This window comes from Octopus sinensis, linkage group LG14, assembly GCF_006345805.1.
Source record: "Octopus sinensis linkage group LG14, ASM634580v1, whole genome shotgun sequence".
NCBI lineage: Eukaryota > Metazoa > Mollusca > Cephalopoda > Octopoda > Octopodidae > Octopus > Octopus sinensis.
Window position 1 is genome coordinate 28420044 of NC_043010.1, and position 20000 is coordinate 28440043.

Genomic DNA, 20000 nt, shown 5'->3' on the forward strand with positions numbered 1-20000 from the left:
TTTTATTCTATCAATCTCTTTTGTTGAACTGCTAAGTTATGGAAATGCAAACACACCAACACTAGTAGTCTCTCTCACACACACACACACACACACGATGGGCTTCTTTTCAGTTTCCATCTGCCAAATTCACTCAAGGCTTTAGTTAGTCCTAAGATGTTGTAAAACACACTTGTCCAAGGTTCTACACAGTGGGACTGAACTCAGAACTATGTGGTTGGGAAGCAAGCTTCTTAACACACAGCCATGCCTGCACTTGAAAACGTGTGTGTGTGTGTATGAGCTGATGTTTGTTTTCCATCACCACTTGACAACCGGTGTTGGTGTGCTTACATCCCCCATAACTTAGCAGTTGGCAAAAATGATCGAAACAAGTACAAGGCTTTAAAAAAAAAGTCCTGGGGATAATTTATTTGACTAAAAATTCAACTAGGTGCCCCAGTATGATCACAGTCTAATGACTGAAACAAGATGGCTGTATGTATAAGATCATGTATAGGTTAGGCAGGAATCTGGATAATTAAAATATAAAAATGCAGTGATGTCACAAATATTTGTTGGGACATAAAAAGCACTTACTATACTCTTGGAGTGGTTGGCGTTAGGAAGGGCATCCAGCTGTAGAAAAAATTGGAGCCTGGTGCAGCCTCCTGGCTTGCCAGACCCCAGTCAAACCGTCCAACCCATGCCAGCATGGAAAACGGACGTTAAACGACGATGATGATGATGAATGAATTGTAAGGTAGATACTGCAATACACATTTAATTGGGTGCACCTTAGAAGCAATCTAATAATAAGGACAAAAATAAAGACCAATTCCATATGCCGCAGCTGTTTTTAATGGCACAAATTCATTGGTAACAGGATAGTATTTAGAGGAACAAGAAGAATACTCACCGATAATGGCGCACCCATTCCTAAAAGACGAGGCAAGAGCAATTCTCGAGTTCGTAAACTATTGGCTGACAGTAAGGAGAAATGGCTCGGATGGTGAAAATGGTGATGAAGATGTTGGTGTAATGAGGGAGCAACACAGTTTGACATAGGCTCTGTCAGCCTGTAGGGAGAAATAAGAATTAAAAGAAAAAAATGAAATAAAAAACAACACTGGAATTAAAAAAGCAGATAATAAAATAACATATTTAGGTTCTTTGCAGCTTGCATGCTCTGTTCTCTTTGCACTAACTATTTATAAGCACCCTTATAATGTGGGACAATGAAAGAGCTCCTTCTACAAGATTCACCGGATAACTGAAGAGATGGCGATGTGGGTTTCTGCCCTGACATCCAGGACTCGGAGTTTTATCATGGCTACCGAATAATTGTCACATATTATATTTACAGAGGCCTTAGGATATTTCTGTAAATGTCTCATTTATACCTACGAGACATACTTATCTGCATGGCCGAAACAGCTGTAAGATGTAGTCTATATCTATAATTATATTTACTTATTTTTATATTATCTTATACATATTGTACTTACTGTATAACATTACTCCTTTATGTACACTCCTTTATGTACACTATGTTGTTATACTTTATTATGTTTGTCCTTACAGTTTCTTATGTGGTGGTTTAATAAAGTATATGATTGAGTATTATCTGGTAATCGATATTTGATTTAGATGTTTTTCTCCATTTTCTTATTTTGTATTATATATATATATATATATATATATATATATATATATATATTATATATATATATAATAATAATATGAGGGAATATTATTCCAAACTTACAGGGAAAAATTCTACCAAATATATACGTTTTATTTATTATTTTGCACATTACTTAATCATCGTTACATGTTTTATCTTATATTTAATCCTTCTATAATATGTAATTTTCTAGATGGTATAATTTAATTTTTCATTATTGAATTGATAAAAGGGTTTTTTTTTCTAATTTATATATATATATATATATATGAATGAGCAAAAGATTTAGTAACTGGGTCATGTAGTCAAATTCTGCTATTCTGTAATAGAAAGTTGCAAGATAAAAAAAAAAAAGGAATGCTTTATTTAAAGAAAATCCAAATTAAAAAAAAAGGTGAAAACTTACAAAAGAGCTGGCATATCGACAGGTCTGCGCGAATGTCCAGAGGAAGAAGCGGAAGATGAGGTTGACCTCTCGTTAAGGCTTCTGAGATAGCTGTTGAAGGTACCACTTTGACGAGTATAGGAATCGTCCTCCTCTCCGCTGCCGTCGACTGCTTCGTTGGAGGAGACCGACATCGAAGACGATGCGTTGTGGATGGCATGGGGACCAACAGCCGTTGAGGCGGTCGTATTAGTGCAGCTGCTGTTACCAGCAGAGTTGTTGCTGTCGGAATAGTTAGTCTCTGCAATAGCAAAGAGCACAGCGGAGGAGAGCCTCATGTTCAGCAGGTCTGGCAAAGGACCTGGAGTGTGGGGTGGGGGAGGCGGCGGCGGCGGAGGTGCCAATGTACTTTGGGCTGATGCTTGCTGTGGAGGCGGCGGAGGCGGGGGTGGCGGAGGGGGAGGAGGAGGCGGTGGAGGAGGAGGCAGAGGGGGTAGATGGAGGGAGTGTGGTATCGACACAAGAGCCGAGTGGTAATGGTGATGGTGAATGTGAGCAGGTGGCGGTCGGGAACGGTAAGGATTGTGATACATATGGCTGTTGTGGGCACACATACCTGAAAAGGAGCATTTAGGGGAAAATGAGAGAGAGAGAATAAGCGAAATTCATTAAATAATAAGGTGAAATGAAAAAGTTAATGAGAACAACAATAATAAAAATTAACACATATTAAAAAAATACAAACAATAACAGTTGTATAAACAATAAGATGCGTAAAAATCACTGTAAAGTGGTTGGTGCTATGAAGGGCATCAAGGTTATGGTAAAACAGACAATTGGAGGCTGGTGCAGCCCCCCAGCTTGCTGGCTCCTGTTGGACAATCCAACCCATTCCAGTATGGAAAAGGGATAATAAATGATGATGATGACAACATGTATTATTGTAATGAATAAATAAAGAAAATTAAAGATTATTTGCCAACATAACATGGCATTTGTGGTTTAGGACGAATGTTGCTGTAATTTAGCTCCAGGAGACATCGTCTCTAGTTGGCTATATGACACAATCTGTGTCCTTATATTTTTGATCATGTTGTATAGCCAGCTGGAGACGATGTCTCCTCGGGCTAAATTACAGCAACATTCATCCTAAACCAGGAATGCCATGCTATGTTGGCAAATAATCTTTACTCCAAAGTACTGAATATCTCTTGTGAAATTTACAAATAGTAATTTTCTAAAGAAAATTAACTTCAAGAAACTGGCCATTCTCCTTGATCATCAACCTCTTGGGGAAAATATGCAATCTTTATACTCAGCAAGTCATCAAGAAGTGGAACAGACTGACGGTCATGGATACAAAATGTTTCCCAGGCAAGAAAAAAAAAAAAGCACCGCACAACATAGACTAGTGATTGGTAACCTTGGATAATAACCAGATGGTCTAAAAAATAAAAGACTATCAATCTGGAAATAGAAGGTGATACCTATATTGAAAATGGAGGAGACAGAGACCAATATCACAGAAGACTACAGGGAGTTTCTATGGGAGAATCTGTTGATGGGACACGGTTAGGGCCAGACAGAAAGTGATAAGGCAGTGGAATGGAATGGCAGACAAATGGTATATTCAGCATGAAGAGAAGCAAAAAGTAAGATGTTTGTCAACGCTCAATGATTTAAGAATCAGACAACAATCCAGTCACCCAATATTCCTAGCGGGGTTGCTGGAGTAGTGCCCTGCCTCCACTCAGAGACTTCCTCCATAGGGTCCTATCAGAAGCCACTATCATTACATTTCCCAGCTGGATTACCAAGGGTGACCAACTGAGGTCATGAATATTATCCAACCATCTTGATCTTGCTCTACCCCATGGTCATCTACTTGTTGGCTTGGCCTGAAGAATTTGTGATTCTTTCCTGCAATATTCTAATCACATGTCTGTAGCAGAGGAGCTGTGACACTCTGATCTCTAAGTTATGCACCCTGTTGAGTAACGTTACTCCAAAAATTCTTCAGAGGAACCCCCATTTCGTTCACTTGTAGTCATGATCTTACTCCTTCAGTCATTACCCGACATTCATGACCAAAGGTGAGGAGAGCCATCAAAGCCTAACTGATGAGACATGCTTTTTCAGATTGCAAACAAGGGAGTCAGTATGAATAAAACAGTAAGTGCATAGCGACAGCAGCCCATTCGCCCTCTCTAATGCAAGGAAAGACAAAGGTTACTGAAATACCACAACAGGGTTGACTGATGAGCATCAATGAGAAACAGGAACTTGAATTAAACCAACAGAGGGGCCAACTATTGAAACTGGCAACAGTCATATATATACATAGACATGCACATAGAAACACAGATATATATTCAGATAGACACACACAGATAGACAGATAGATAGATACATACATACATACATACATACATACGATATCCAGATAGACACATGGACACACACACACACACATACAGACAGACATTCAAATAGACACATGGACATACACACACACACACACATACAAACACACAGAGACAGAAATATATTCAGATAGACACATGGATACACACACAGATATATATTCAGACAGAAACACACAGATGGCTACGTATTCAGACAGACACACAGACTGGCAAACAGTTACAAATACTTACAGCCATGTGTATATGCACTTGAGTGAATGTGAGCTTGTGGTGGAACAGAAGACTGTGGAATGTTGTCATGGAACATACATCTCCTCATAGTGTCTGGTTGCTGCAGATGAAAACACATACAAATTTATATCAACTTATATCGACACAATGTTTAAATTTAATTACTATAAGGTCTCATGTCAAAGCGCATGGTTTAGTTGGTTAGGCATGTTGTACTCACAATCGCTAGATCGTGGGTTCAATTCCCAGACCAGGTGGCATGTTGTGTTCTTGAGCAAAACACTTTATTTTACATTGTTCCAGTCCACCCAGCTGTAAACGAGTAACCCAGTGATGGAATAACCTTCCAATCAAGAGGCATGTTGGCTTGCTCGCATTCCAGTCTCCTTCCAGAAAGATTTACTGACGTGTAATATAAAATGTTTTGCCAACTTAACCCTTTCGATACCATATTTCTGTTGAAATACACTGACTGTTTCAATTGATTTAAATCATTTTAAAGCAGGAAGTTTGTATCATAGTGTTGTGGAAGGATTCCAACCATCCCCATGTGACTAAAAATGGACTGACATATTGCTATAGAATAAAGAACTGTGAGCAATAGATTCTAAGTAGTTCACTGTGAGCCGTAAGCAGGGAGCGTTTAACTTTGTGTAACAGTAATTATAGTGTGTTGTGTGAATACTTTCTTTCCGCCTGCTTCGTTAAATTATTTATCCAACACCAAGATATAAAACAGAGAACCAGGCAAGTTGGTATAAAAACGGTTAAGACATCTGAAATGACTTTGTATAAGAAACAAAAAGTTTTGCTTTAACTAGGAGTGATTTTAAACTAGTTAAAAGGAGGTGAAATAACTGACAGTATTGCCTGGAAAATAGTACAAGTGAATCGAATGATATCTAACAAAGTATAGATTTAATCCAAGCTGTTTTTGTGCATACCTCAGAAAAATTGATAAAGCAAAGCATTAAGCCTTTAGCATTTAGATTACTCTGTTAAATGTAAAATGCTTATTGACTCACATTGTTTTGAATTAATTATCATGCATTATCTTGTAGCATTGAATAGAATATTTTGGCCAGATACAGCCAAATGCTAAGGGATTAATACATACTCTCTCTCTGTTCATTATTATAGCCGCTGTTGTTCTTCTTCTTCTTCCAATCAGGACTCGTGTCATTAGCCACGAAGAATAATCTCTAATTCGAGCCTACTCTGAGCTACTAAGAATACGTGTGGCAACTTGAAGATCCACCCACCACACGTGATAGACTGGCGGTTGTACGGGCGCGAAAGCTACGTTGTTATCCTCATTCCATAAACGGTGGCTTTTAATGGGTGGAGAGCTGAACCATCCTGGGGTACAGAGGATTCGCAATCTAGACTAGGGTCTGAAAGTTTACCACACCATAGTGGGTTACACCATGGTTCCTCTGCTTTTGGCAGAAGTAGGAAGAAAGAGGGAGAGAAAGTTGTGGTGAAAGAATAAAGCGTCACTGGAAAAAGGACATATGTATTTGCATTGGGACCCCTTCGCATCGAAGACCGATGATTGTCGTGTGCTGACGACGAGTAAATACCCAGAAACCCGGGGCCATGTGTATCACGTCAAGTTGATGATGGGAAGGATGGCTTCCCTTTGCAAATACTGATAGGGCACAGAAAGTGTGTCAATAGCCAACTGGAGAAGATGTTCTCCTGGGGCTACAAGCTACAGCAGCATCCACCCTTAGTGGTTAGCCACATTTAAGTGGCAAATATACTTCACATTGTCGTACAGCTACTGTTTATACCTCGTTCAGAGATTTATTATTGTATTCATTTTGTTTGTTGTTAACACAACGTTTCGGCTGATATACCCTCCAGCCTTCATCAGGTGTCTTGGGGAAATTTCGAACCTGGGTTCTCATTCCTAAGGTTTATTATTATTAAGGTCACTCCCTGGAATCGAACTCAGAATCTTGGGGTTAGTAGCCCATGCTCTTAACCCCAAGATTCCAAGTTTGATTCCAGGCAGTGACCTTAATAATAATAATATAAAAAAAAAAAGTACCTTAGGAATGAGAACTCGGGTTCAAAATTTCCCCAAGACACCTGATGAAGGCTGGAGGGTGTATCATCCGAAACGTTGTGTTAACACAAACAAAATGAGGACAAATATCCGTCAAATGTAAATAATGTACATAATTCCTCATCTCTTAAATATAGAACGACACTATTTCAGTTAATTAATGGGTTATAATTTAGCCAGAAAGCCAACAATTTCTGGGAGAAGGGGCTTAGTTGGTACCACCAGCCCTTGTGTTTAACTAGCATTTCATTTTATCAATTTTGAAAGGATAAAAAGAAAAGCCAAGCTTGGCTAGATTTTGAACTTAGAACATAAGTAACTGGCATTCTGTCAATTACAATGACAAGGGTTCCAGTTGACCCAATGGATGGAACAGCCTGCTTATGAAATTACCGTGCAAGTGGCTGAGTACTCCACAGACACATATAGCCTTAATGTATTTCTCAGGGAGATTCAGTGTGACACAAGAGTGTGACAAAGGTTGGACCTTTAACCCTTTCGTTACTATATTTCTGACCAAAATACACCCCTTATGTGTTTCAATTAATTTCTAACATAATCATAAATTTAGTCTGGTTTCATTAAACAACTATAATTTTTTATTTATTGATATATTAATGTGATTTTTGGAAGATAATTTAATGAAAGGTTCTCAACCAATTCTATACCATAACTTTTGTCACAAAGTGACTCTAACTGCAGGTAGATACAGGTAAATACAGGTAAATTCAACAAAATATAAAATTATTAAAATTTTTGTTCAAACATCGCTATAGAAAATGGGTTATTAGCTAATATTCAATTGGGTATACAACAAAATTTTACTATAGAAGAGTTGTGCACATTACTGGATTCATCAGGTGAATTTAAACACACAAAAGACAGGTGTACCATGAAGGTATAAGTAAAACGAAAGACTGGAATTTGTCTGTGAAGAAAACTAGAAAACAAAATAGACACACACCATCAACTAGATTAAATAAGCTCTCCCATATACATAGATACAATAATGCATAGATACATACATAGATACAATAATGCATAGATACATACATAGATACAATAATGATTTACAAAAGAAATTAATCAAAATTCGTCACTCACCTTACAGGTAAATTAAAATAACAAGTAAATTAAAATTACACAAAGAAAAATAAAAACGAAGTAAATTTGAAAATATTTATAAAATCAAATCACACATATATACAAATCAAACAATATTCCTATCGTGAAAATTTGTAAAGCACCCTGCTCTATATAATGCAACCTTGCAGAATGCACATTGGAAAGTTGTTTCAACAGCCCTTCCACTAGGAGCTTTCCTTTTTTGATGAAGGCATTCACGACACTGCTTTTTGCGACCCTCGATTTTTTTCTAATTTATGGAGATCGGCTGAATTCAGAGGGATATCCCTCTGGCAGGCTTTGCTTTTTCTCCCTACAGTTTTTTTTTTTTGAGGAATAACCAGCTCTTAGTTGCGTTGCTACATCTGCTCGGAACTGCAGATGGTCACATCGCTTCCGAGCTGGTCCCGATTAGTAATACTCATGTTTACTATATACCAAACCAGGTATCGCCACCATTTATTCCCTGGTCTGCCAACTGGATAGTAAAACATCATCTGATTCAGCCGATCTACACCACCCATGTACCTGTTATAATCGAGTGTTCACAAACGGCGTGCCATTTTCATCCACATGTGGCCATGCACAGGTAGACAGAAAATTGATCTGCCTCTTATCTCTGTATGCAGTCGCTAGCAAATTTCCTTTCTGCCGTTGAATTATTTCACCTTTTTTTTTTTAATTTTGCTTTTTTTATATTCAATGGCAGTCCTTTTCTACTAGCGATCACTGTAGCACATGTATGTGTTGCCACAGTATCTAAATTCTCCGCAAGTTTGACCGAACTGAAAAATCGGTCAAAAAATAATATACGGCCCTGGTTATGGTATGGAAGTGATAAATTCCAGACCACATCATAACCTAGGCCATGCTGACTTACATGATTGTCTCTTTTGCCTGTATAAAATTCAAATCCTGAGCAGTACCCAGTATTTGATTCGCAAATCTTCCAAACTTTGATCCCCCATTTTGTGGACTTTCCGGGCATATACTGTCGAAAACGTACTCGGCCTTTATAGCCCACCATACCCTCATCAATTGATAAACATCTCCCCGGTTTATAAACAGTTTTATGTGTTTTGAACACAGTCAATAATGGGTCTTATTTTAAATAAGGGATCAAAGCCTGGTTCTCCACGTACTGGTGTACTGCTCGTGTCTCTTACATGCAAATATTGGGTCAATTTTAAAAATCGTGTCCTCATCATTATACTTGACACATACTCGTCTCCAAAGGGCTCATCGCTACTCCAGTAATTTGTTATTCTGGGTAACTTCCTGATACCCATAATAATATTAATGGCAAAATAGGCCTTCATTTCATTTAATGTTGTGGGAAACCACAAACTATCTTTTCTTTCACTTTGTTTATATTTAGCGTAACGGTTCGTTTCCGCCATAATGAGTTCAAATAGACTCATTGGAAATAGTAAAAAAAATAGTCTATCGCTTTACTCTCCTGGGAAAGACTGTGGCTTGGTCCAGTTTCTTCAGAAAAATCACTAGAAGAAACAGTTTTTAAATTTTCACTCCATTCAGGAGCCAATACATTTTCTTCATCGCTGTCGGAGCTCTCGGAATCACTGCTCTCACTTTCGGAAAATGAAACATCGGATTCATTTTCAAATATCACGTGCTTTTTTTTTTCAGTCATAGAGTGAGATTTATCAAGGTCTTCAGTAGAAAATCCTTTGAATTCTGACTCGCTGCTTGACAGAACGAAATTTGTATCCATTTTTTGTCAGAATTACAAATTTTGAAAATACAACAGGAACAAATTTGGAAAAAAATCTCCAAAAATTCACGGAATCAAAATTACACCTCGATCGTTGATCAAAACTGTAGATGAACTGTTTACGAAGTATAATCACGTGTTTTCACGAATGTACTAACGAGATTTGCTCTGATATTCTCATTTAAATATGAATAGTTGATTACAGGCGGTTTTGGGCAGCTTGGTCACATGAACCAAAAATTTTTTCGGGTGGCTTTGGGCGGTTTGGTAATGAAAGGGTTAAAAGACAGATACAACCCATTTTTGCCAGTTGAGCAGACTAGAGCAACATGAAATAAAGTGTCTTGCTCAAGGACATGATGTGTCACCAGGAACGAAATTCATGGCCTAACGATCGAGAGCTGAATATCTTAACCACTGAGCCAAGCGCCTTCACAATGTAAAGAACTGGAAATTGCATGTAATCTCTATATATATAAAGCTGAAGTTGTCTGTGTGTGTGTGTGTGTGTGGCAGGTTTGGTAATCTTCAACTAACACTATCTCCTCCGAGACGCTGCGGCGCAAGTTGACCAAAATTGAGAGTATGATAGAAGAAGGCTTGCTCTTCATTTTGTAGAAGAAAAAATTTAAATTTGACCATGTAAAGACCAAAAATTATTTACATCAAAAAGGTGCTTTTTTCTATGAAAATCCCTATTTTTTACGATCTTTTGACTGCTGTGTTGCCATTTTTCAGTGTATTTCAACCAGAAAAATGTTCACTTAAAGAGAATAAGCTACATAATGCAAAATTTTTACTTTTCAAAAATTCCAATTCTAAAGGATCGAAAAGAAAACAAACCCGAGCAATGCCAGGTGATACTGCTAGTTAATGAAATAGATAACATTACTCACCCATCCATTGACTGGTATACAGCTGTATGTATGGTCTGAGCATGACTGACGGTTCGTAAAGTAGCAAGGTGATGAAAAGGTTGGTATGGGCATCAGGTGAGCAGGTAACGGTTGTAGAGATTGCTGGTGTTGATGATGCTGGTGCTGGTGTTGATGTTGATGTTGGTGTTGGTGCTGGTGTTGGCGTTGATGCTGGTGGTGCTGGTGATGCTGAGATTGGTGGTGTTGGTGTTGATGTTGGTGATGGTGCTGAGACTGATGTTGATGTTGGTGGTGGTGCTGGTGTTGGTGCTGGTGTTGATGTGGTGGCTGGGGGGACACAGCTGATGCCATTGTGGGTGTGTGGTAGTGGTGTTGGTGTCGGTGATGTCCAGAGTTTGTTGGCAACGGACTGTAACCAGACAGCATGCACGACGGCATGTTGTGCGAGGAAGATTGCCCCACGGAAGGCGACGTGGTCATCCGTGAGGCCGAAGCAGCTGCTGCTGATGCAGACGAGGAAATGACCGTAGAAAACACCGGCCAAGCTGATGAACTGGTTGTCGATGTTGTAAGAGAGGTAGGTACAGTTGAAGGTTGCTGGCACAGCATTGCATAAGATCTTAAAAGGGGTTCTGAAACAAAATAAAACCAAAAGATTTTAACATTACAAAGCTATGAAATGCACAGACGAGGACATTTCTTTTAATAAACAAACAAACAAACAAACAAACAGTCAATGACAAATGCAATCTACTGCTTGGTTTTTTTTTCTTTGGCAATGACTGCATGGTTAAGAAGCTGCCAACCAAGTAGTTTTGGGTTCAGTCCCACTGTGCATCATCTTGGGCAAAGCATCTACTACTACTACAGCCCCAAGGCTAACTTTAGGTTTCTAAGTGAATTTGGTAGATGGAAACTGAAAGAAGCCTGCTCTGTGTGTGTGTGTAGTTGAAATTTATAGAAAAACAAAAGATGAAGATAGGTGTATGAACAACAAGTAGGTATATTAGTCTGACGCTCGAGAAAGTGAGAAAGTCTTTTATGTTTCGAGTGTATGCTCTTCAACAGAAAAGCATAAGAGAAAATAAACAGAGAGAGAATAAAAAAACTTTTAGATTTCAACGATACACATACACACAAACAGTAAAAAAAAATTGTGGCCACCCATACATACAGGCATGTTCTTTATGGTCACCCATCCCTCTAATTATTCTTTCAGTTGAGAGGTCCATGGCTGCTGGTGCCACAGAAAAGCCCCGGTGCCAGAATCACGTATAAGCACCTGTGTTGCTGCTAATGCACCAGTTCTGGTGCTACATATCAAGCCATAGAGACCATGCCAAAACAGACAAGGAGCCAGGGCAGCTCATCAGCTGGAACTGTTCCTGTCAACCATCCAACCCATGCCAGCATGGAAAACAGATGTTAAACAATGATGGTGATTTTATGTGTGTGTGTATGTATGTTGACATGGTATGATGGTTGTAAACAAGAAAGAACAAACAAAGGTGGAGGCACATGGCCTAGTGGTTAGAGCAGCAGACTCGCGGTCGAGGGATCGCGGGTTTGAATCTCAGCCAGGGCGATTTGTGCATTTATGAGCAAAACACTTAAGCTCCACGTGGCTCCGGCAGAAGATGATGGTGAACCTCTGCTGACTCTTTTACCATAACTTTCTCTCACTCTTTCCTCCTGCATCTTGCAGCTCACCTGCGACGGACTGGTGTCCTGTCCAGATGGGGAACCTATACGCCAAGGAAACTGGGAAACCGGCCCTTATAAGCCAGGGATGGCTCAAGAAGGAAGGTTGTAAACAAGAATCATTTGTTTTGTTTCCAATCTTCCGCTATAAAAATGTCTGGTCACAAGAAAATATTACTTCACTTAGAAATAGGTGAGTGTTGGTGACAAGATGGACGAGTGTCCTCTAGTATTCCAGGGACAACCAACGCCTTGTGAGTAGATTTGGTAAATGCAAACTGAATGTTTGTGTGTGTGTGTGTGTATTTTGCTTTGATGGCTCTAAGCCAGTGTTACTGGAAAATTAGCTGTATCAAACATTTCAGATCTTCTGGGGAAACGTGTCTGGCCATGAGGAAACATTAACTTGCTTGGAAGCGAGTGAGGATTGGCAAAAATATTTGCTCCAATGAATTCAGTCTAACCCATGGAAACATGGAAAAGTGGACATTCAAATGATGATGAGAAAATGGAAATCCACTAACGTGTTGTTGACCATTGAGTAGAACTGCTCTTACATGCAATACTGGCCACAGGATTTGAGCTCAACAAAAGCAGGTCAATTCAAAAATGGACATGCTGAAATGCTTTGCACCTCTCCAAAGACAAACCATCACTCCATTTCCAACATCTCAAAAAGTGAAGTTGTAAGTCATCGCTTTAATGTCCACTTTCTCATGCTAGTTTAGGTCAAATGGAATTTGGTGAGGCAGATTGTTTTCTATAGCAGGATGCCCTTCCTGTCACCAGCCCTACCTGTTTCCAAACAAGGTAGTATTTCTCCATGGCTGGATATTTTATGTAAGATTGGGAAAAAATAATACCGCTTGTATGACACTTGTTTACAACTATCATGTGATGTCAAGACTCAAACATACACACACCCCTTGGTTCCACTCACTGAGAGGTCTTCATCTTGCAAAATACTTGACAACACTGCTGTTGTTAACACCAAGTGAAAAGCACCAGTGCTAGTGCCACATAAAATGAATCCAGTCCACTCTGTAAAGAGGCATCCAGCCATAGAAACCATGCAAAAGCAGGCAGTGGTGCTTTGTGCAACTCTCTGACTTACTGCTGTCAAACTGTCCAATCCATGCCAGCATGGAAGAGGGATGTGTTAAATGAAGAATGATGATAACACACACACACACAAACAGACTATGTGCTCACACACGCACACAAACAACAAGCTTCTTCAGTTTCCATCTACCACCTTTATTCATAAGGTATTGATTGATAAGACGGCGAGCTGGCAGAAACGTTAGCACGCCGGGCGAAATGCTTAGCGGTATTTCGTCTGCGTTACGTTGTGAGTTCAAATTCCGCCGAGGTCGACTTTGCCTTTCATCCTTTCGGGGTCGATAAATTAAGTACCAGTTATGCACTGGGGTCGATATAATCGACTTAATCCGTTTGTCTGTCCTTGTTTGTCCTCTCTCTGTTTAGCCCCTTGTGGGTAATAAAGAAATAGGTATTGATTGACTATTAGATATAGTATAGGACCTTAAGGAACAACATCCATATAGTGGGACCAAACCCATAACAATGTGGTTTGAAAGCAAACTTCTTAACCACACAGCCATTTTTTAATAATATGAATTATTAGATTTTATTACAAGAAACCTTATCTTGCAGATACCCCAGGAATTTTTTGCAAAAACCTTAAGACCCTTGGAACCTATATTGAAGAACGCTATTGGTCTAGAGCAAGCAAGACCATGCACCCTACACAAGGCTAAAATATCCTGACTTCATGGCCGAGTCATAAATGATGGCTATATTAATCATAGCTTTTCTCTATATTTCTAGAGTTTGGATTAAAAAGAAAGTGTAGACATGCTTAAAGTATGCAATTAATTCCGTTAGACTACTCTTGTATTTTAGAGCAACATGACACGTGAATTTGGTCGGTGTTAATTAGGACAAGGATCAATTAATACAAAGTTAATTTGAGAAAGCTGAAAAATGTTTTATGTTACCATCATCAGATTCTGTAAGGTCAACGACGACTGTGGTCCTGCCATCAGCTCCATTTGGAGGACGTCTGCAATGCAAGAGGAATAATAAAGTTCAGAGACATTATAAAAAGAAAAGAGGCCAGGAGAAAGGATAGAGATAGAAAAGAGATAGAGAGATCGATTAAAAGAGAAAGTGGGAGATGCTTACTGGTGACAGTTAACTCTTTATTGAACTGCCATTGAATTATCTCCCTTTAATACGTCTGCCTCACCCTTTTTTTTTTTGAAACAGGAAAGCTGTGTGGGTGTTTGTGATGCTCCTTGTTTTAACGTTCACTTCTCCATAATTACATGGACCAGACGAAATTTGGCTGAAGTAGATTTTTTACAGGAGGGTTACCCTTCCTGTTCACAGCCCTTAACTATTTCCAAGCAAGGTAATATTTCACCCTGGCCTGACATCTTTTCACCGAGTTTGGAAATGAAGGACACCACTTGTATGCTGGTTGGCAATGCTCATTTACAGCTATTAAGCAAATGTCAACACAAGGAAGCACAAACGCATGTGTGCCCCATCAACACCATCAATACTATATCTGCCAGCCAACAAATTACCTTGTAAGTAAAATTGGTAAATGGAAACTAAAAAAAGCATGCTGTGAGTTTTACACAATAGGGTTCTTTTGGTTTCTGTTTACCAAATCCACTACAAGGATTTGGTCAGCACAGGACTACAGTAGAAAACACTTGCTTAAAGTGTCACACAATGGGACCAAACCCAAAACCATGTGGCCGAGAAGTAAACTTCTAAACCATATATGAAATATCAAAACACAAAAACTTCCACCTGGAAGAATTTATCATATATATATGCTTTCACTGTGAATGGTTTTGTTAAGCAGAGTTGAGTTTTGCAATTCTGTAAATAATAATAGTATTTTATAAGCTTAAAGCTTATAGTGATCATCATGCAATGACTAAGGAAAATAGTCGACAGAAAAAAGGTTGTCCTGTGCATATCACATATGCCCCATTCTAAGACTATTTTCCTTAGTCATTGCATGATGATTGCTATAGGCTTTAAGCTTATAAAATACTATTATTTATTTATATATATATATATACATACATAAAACTAATTAGAGAGAGAGTTAGTTTAGATGAGATGCAGTTTGGGTTCGTGCCAGGGAAAAGCACCACTGATGCCATATTCCTGGTAAGACAGCTGCAGGAGAAATACCTAGCCAAAGATAAGCCCCTGTACCTGGCTTTCGTTGACATGGAGAAAGCCTTCGACAGGGTCCCCCAATCCCTTATCTGGTGGTCAATGAGGAAACTAGGGATAGATGAATGGTTAGTGAGAGGTGTGCAAGCCATGTACAGGGACGCTGCTAATAAGGTGAGGGTTGGCAACAAGTACAGTGAAGAATTCCGGGTAGAGGTAGGGGTCCAGCAAGGTTCAGTCCTCAGCCCCCTCCTATTTATCATAGTCCTCCAGGCAATAACGAAGGAATTCAAGACAGGATGCCCCTGGGAGCTCCTCTACGCTGATGACCTTGCTCTAATTGCTGAGTCACTATCAGAACTGGAGGAGAAGTTTCAGGTGTGGAAGCAAGGATTAGAATCGAAGGGCCTTAGAGTCAACCTAGCTAAAACCAAAGTCCTAATAAGTAGGAAGGTAGACAAGTCACAAACGCCTTCAGGTAGATGACCCTGCTTGGTCTGTAGAAAAGGCGTAGGTAGGAACTCTATAAGATGTACCAAGTGTAAGCTATGGACACATATAAGGTGCAGCAACGTCAAAAGAAGGCTAACTAGGAAGATAGTTTTTGTATATGGCAGATGTTCAGGAACAATAAACACTGAAAATGCACAGAGACCAACTTCCGCCACATTCCAGGGAGAAAAACTAGAAATAGTTGATAGCTTCCGTTATCTAGGTGAACAAGTCAGTGTGTTGAAAGTGTAACTGTTAGAGTAAGAATAGCCTGGGCAAAGTTCAGAGAGCTCTTACCTCTGCTAAGGACAAAAGGCCTCTCACTCAGAGTAAAAGGCAGACTGTAGGACGCATGTGTACAAACAGCCATGCTACATGGCAGTGAAACATGGGCCGTGACTGCTGAGGATATGCGTAAGCTCGCAAGAAATGAAGCCAGTATGCTCCAATGGATGTGTAATGTCAGTACTCATACTCGACAGAGTGTAAGTACCTTAAGAGGTAAGTTTCACCTAAGAAGCATCAGTTGTGGTGTGCAAGAGAGACGTTTGCGCTGGTATGGTCATGTGGCGAGAATGGATGAAGATAGTTGTGTGAAAAAGTGCCACACCCTAGCAGTTGAGGGAACCTGTGGAAGAGGTAGACCCAGGAAAACCTGGGACGAGGTGGTGAAGCACGACCTTTGAACTTTAGGTCTCACCGAGGAATTGACTAGAGACCAAGACCTTTGGAAGTATGCTGTGCGTGAGAAGACCTGGCAGGACAAGTGAGACCATAACCCATGGCCTCTACCTGGGATGTAGCTAGTCCACCTATGCATACCTTTCCTTCTTGGGACACAAAACTCTACTTGTGAAGACCTGTTGAGGCAAGTGAAAATCAAAATCAATCAACAAATGGAAATTGTAGCTGTGATACCAGTGCCGGTGGCACATAAGAGAACCATCCGAACGTGGCCATTGCCAGCGCCGCCCCGACTGGCCTCCATGCTGGTGGCACGTAAAAATCACCATCCAATCGTGGCCGTTTGCCAGCCTTGTCTGGCACGTAAAAAGCACCCACTACACTCATGGAGTGGTTGGCGTTAGGAAGGGTATCCAGCCGTAAAAACATTGCCAGATCAGACTGGGCCTGGTGCAGCCTTCTGGCTTCCCAGACCCCAGTTGAACCGTCCAACCCATGCCAGCATGGAAAGCGGACGCTAAACGATGATGATGATGATAAAACAACAGACGGATAATGTGCCGATGTGTCAATTCACTACAGCTGTTTCCAACAGATACAATCTCGAAGGTGCACATGCTGTTGGCTTTTGAATGTTGCGATTCCCGTATTCACCAGATGAAAATGGTTTCTTCTTTTTTTTTGTAATGATGTCTCCATTACTCAATTAAAAATTTGTTGGAAACAGTTGACACATTAACCATCTGCTGTTATCTATTTATTTATTGTTCCCCTCATTTGGAACCTGCTCCTTGCCTAGATCCGAAGTATATTATGGACCGTACATTTATTGCAACGTGTGTTTCTTGATTAGCCTCAGGGCTATTGATATGCTCGGTCAAGTACAGTTAATCGCATACAAAACCTGAATATCGTTCTGCCTGCACTTTGGTACCCACTTATTTATTCCTCTAATTTCGTTGTGTACACATTTTACTTTCCGACCCAACCAAGTACCTTACCATTTCAGTACCTGATTCACTTGAATCCTGATCTATTTATATATCAATAGCTTCCATATCCTTATTTTTAAATTCAATTGAATTTATAGAGAACATTGATTTTCATGTTTTGTAATGCTGTGTTACTTCCCTTGGAGATTTCCTTTAACCTGGTTGTTACCGTATTTCAATTAATCAAGAAAAAAAAAAATGAAATACACAATTTAGTAAAATAAGTGCCACTATTAAGCCGTTTATAGGGTGGTGAGAAAGCAGACTCATTACTTCAGCAAACAAAAATGTTTAGTGGCATTTCTTCCAGATCCCCCAAGGCTGACTGTCTTCTATCATTTTGGGATGGATAAAGTACCTGTTAAATACTTTCTCCTTCCATCAAAATTGTGCCAAAAATAGAATTAAGCTTAGTGTTTGGAACATAAATTAACATGAAATTTTAATTTAGATCAGTTTAAAATAGGAAATCTATACCACAGAACCAAGGGCAGTCTCAGGCAGGTTGGCATCATAAAGGTTAACAACTTTGAAGAATTATTAAGCCTCGAGATTATCTCCCTTCCTCATAGAGCTGACCTTAATTGCCATTTGGTAATTATGACACATCCTTTGGAAGCAGGGATAATTTCAATAATCACAACTTTATTTTGTGTGGTCTTTGATACTTGTCTATTTATAAAAAAAAAAAAAGGTAACATAATACAGAGCAACTTTAACCCTTAATAATATTTAATTATAAAAACATACTAGGAATTTGTAAACATCAAATGGCTAAGAGGGTCCACCTAAGTACAATAGGAATCAAAGAGGGTTCCATAGGTATAAAATGGTTGAGAACCATTGCCTCCACATGAATTGTTGAAATGGACTAAAAGTTGTCCGTTTGGTTACACTCGGTAATATTCCCCTCACCTTTACACACTCTGCTGGCTGTATTGAAAAAACACTTGTCTTACTGTCCACTTGACCGTAATATCCAAAGGAATAAATAAACAAGAGCACAAACCTCCACCAAGGCAACACCAATGTCCTCTCAACGATTAGCTGGAGATGGTTTTTAAAATGAGAAGATCTAAAAAAACTTGAGTGCTCTCACAAATTAGAATACTAAAAATGAGCCCAATGGCTCTCAAAAGTTAAGTAAAAAAACGGGAAAAATAATCCAGAATCCTAGTCCGGTACTGGATTGATCCCAAAATCTAATCAGTTTGTGCCAGTCATGAGGCCAAACATCTCTGAAAGTTTCATCAAAAATCTATCCAGCAGTTCTTGAGATATCTTGTCCAAACACAACTGAAAACAATACCTTCACCTTTGCTAAGGTGGAGGTAATAAATGAAGAGCGGAGGGAAGAGAGAAAAACAAAACGACACTGGCCGGCATACATACCTGCTGTTGAGTGTTTCTACTTTGACAACTTCAATATCACTGTCGTCAGAATCGGAAGATAGTTGCACGTCGGGTATAACAGGAAATGGTTCCTGCCAGTCACCGTGTGTGCTTGACAGAGATGACAGTCTCGAAGATGACGATGAGGATGAAGATGATGACGATGAAGATGAGGATGATGTAGAAGGGGAAGAAGAAGAGGATGATAAAGGCGACTGCGACTGACCGTCACCATTTTGCGTGCTGCCACTGGTCTCATCTCCTGTGGAGTTGTCAGTGTTAGAACTAACGCTGCTTTCTCCGGTTGTGTTGTTAATGTTTGTGGCCACAGTCAAGAGTTTCGAGAGTAAACTTCCAGAGGTCTGACTCAGACTGCTGCCACAGCTACTAGAGTTACTCAACTCAGATTGAGGGTCATTCCTCTGGTCACAGTCAATCGGTTCTGTCGTATTGTCGGTCCTGCTGTGTTGGATACAAGAACTGCGGGTTGCATCACTCCGGGGTGTTATGCACAGTTCGCAGTCGACGTAGGAGCTACTGCAGTTATCAGTACTGCTGCCGGCAGCAAATTGACCACTGCTAGTATTTAGAGAGGTTGGGATGGTGTTGTGGCCAGTGCAACTATGGCCCGTCTCTTGGTTAGCGTTACGTGTTCCAACACGACATGGCTTGGGTGAGCAGACAGATGTCAACTGGTTTTCTACACTTGCTAAACATTCACTGCTATTGTTGTTGTTGTTGTTGCTGCTGCTGTTGTATCTTCTCGTTGGAGGAGGATGTGTGATCAACTGTTCATTAGAAGTTTCACCTGTGTTTCCACCACAACAAGAAAGGAGATTTATACCGTCATTACCACCACTATTACTACCACCAACGCTACTACTACTACTACTACTGCTGCTGCTGCTACTGTTGCTGCTGTGCGCAGAAGGACTGTGGCTGGTGGAATGACTGCGAGAAGCCGTTCGGCTGGCACTTGAGTTTAAATCAACAT

General features: G+C 39.8%; 1 protein-coding gene across 2 annotated transcripts in view; it reads right to left on the bottom strand.

The window, feature by feature from the left end:
* LOC115219017 (probable serine/threonine-protein kinase DDB_G0282963) overlaps window positions 1-20000 on the bottom strand; it is a 35601-nt gene that overhangs the window by 11715 nt on the left and 3886 nt on the right. For both annotated transcript variants that reach the window (XM_029789058.2, XM_029789057.2), the window contains exons 2-7: window positions 19007-20000; window positions 14243-14307; window positions 10539-11152; window positions 4709-4808; window positions 2073-2667; window positions 899-1058 (exon numbers count right to left, since the gene is read on the bottom strand). The exon at window positions 19007-20000 is cut by the window's right edge and continues 816 nt beyond it. In XM_029789058.2, coding sequence (XP_029644918.1) covers window positions 899-1058; window positions 2073-2667; window positions 4709-4808; window positions 10539-11152; window positions 14243-14307; window positions 19007-20000 — 2528 coding nt within the window. The remainder of the gene's footprint in view (window positions 1-898; window positions 1059-2072; window positions 2668-4708; window positions 4809-10538; window positions 11153-14242; window positions 14308-19006) is intronic.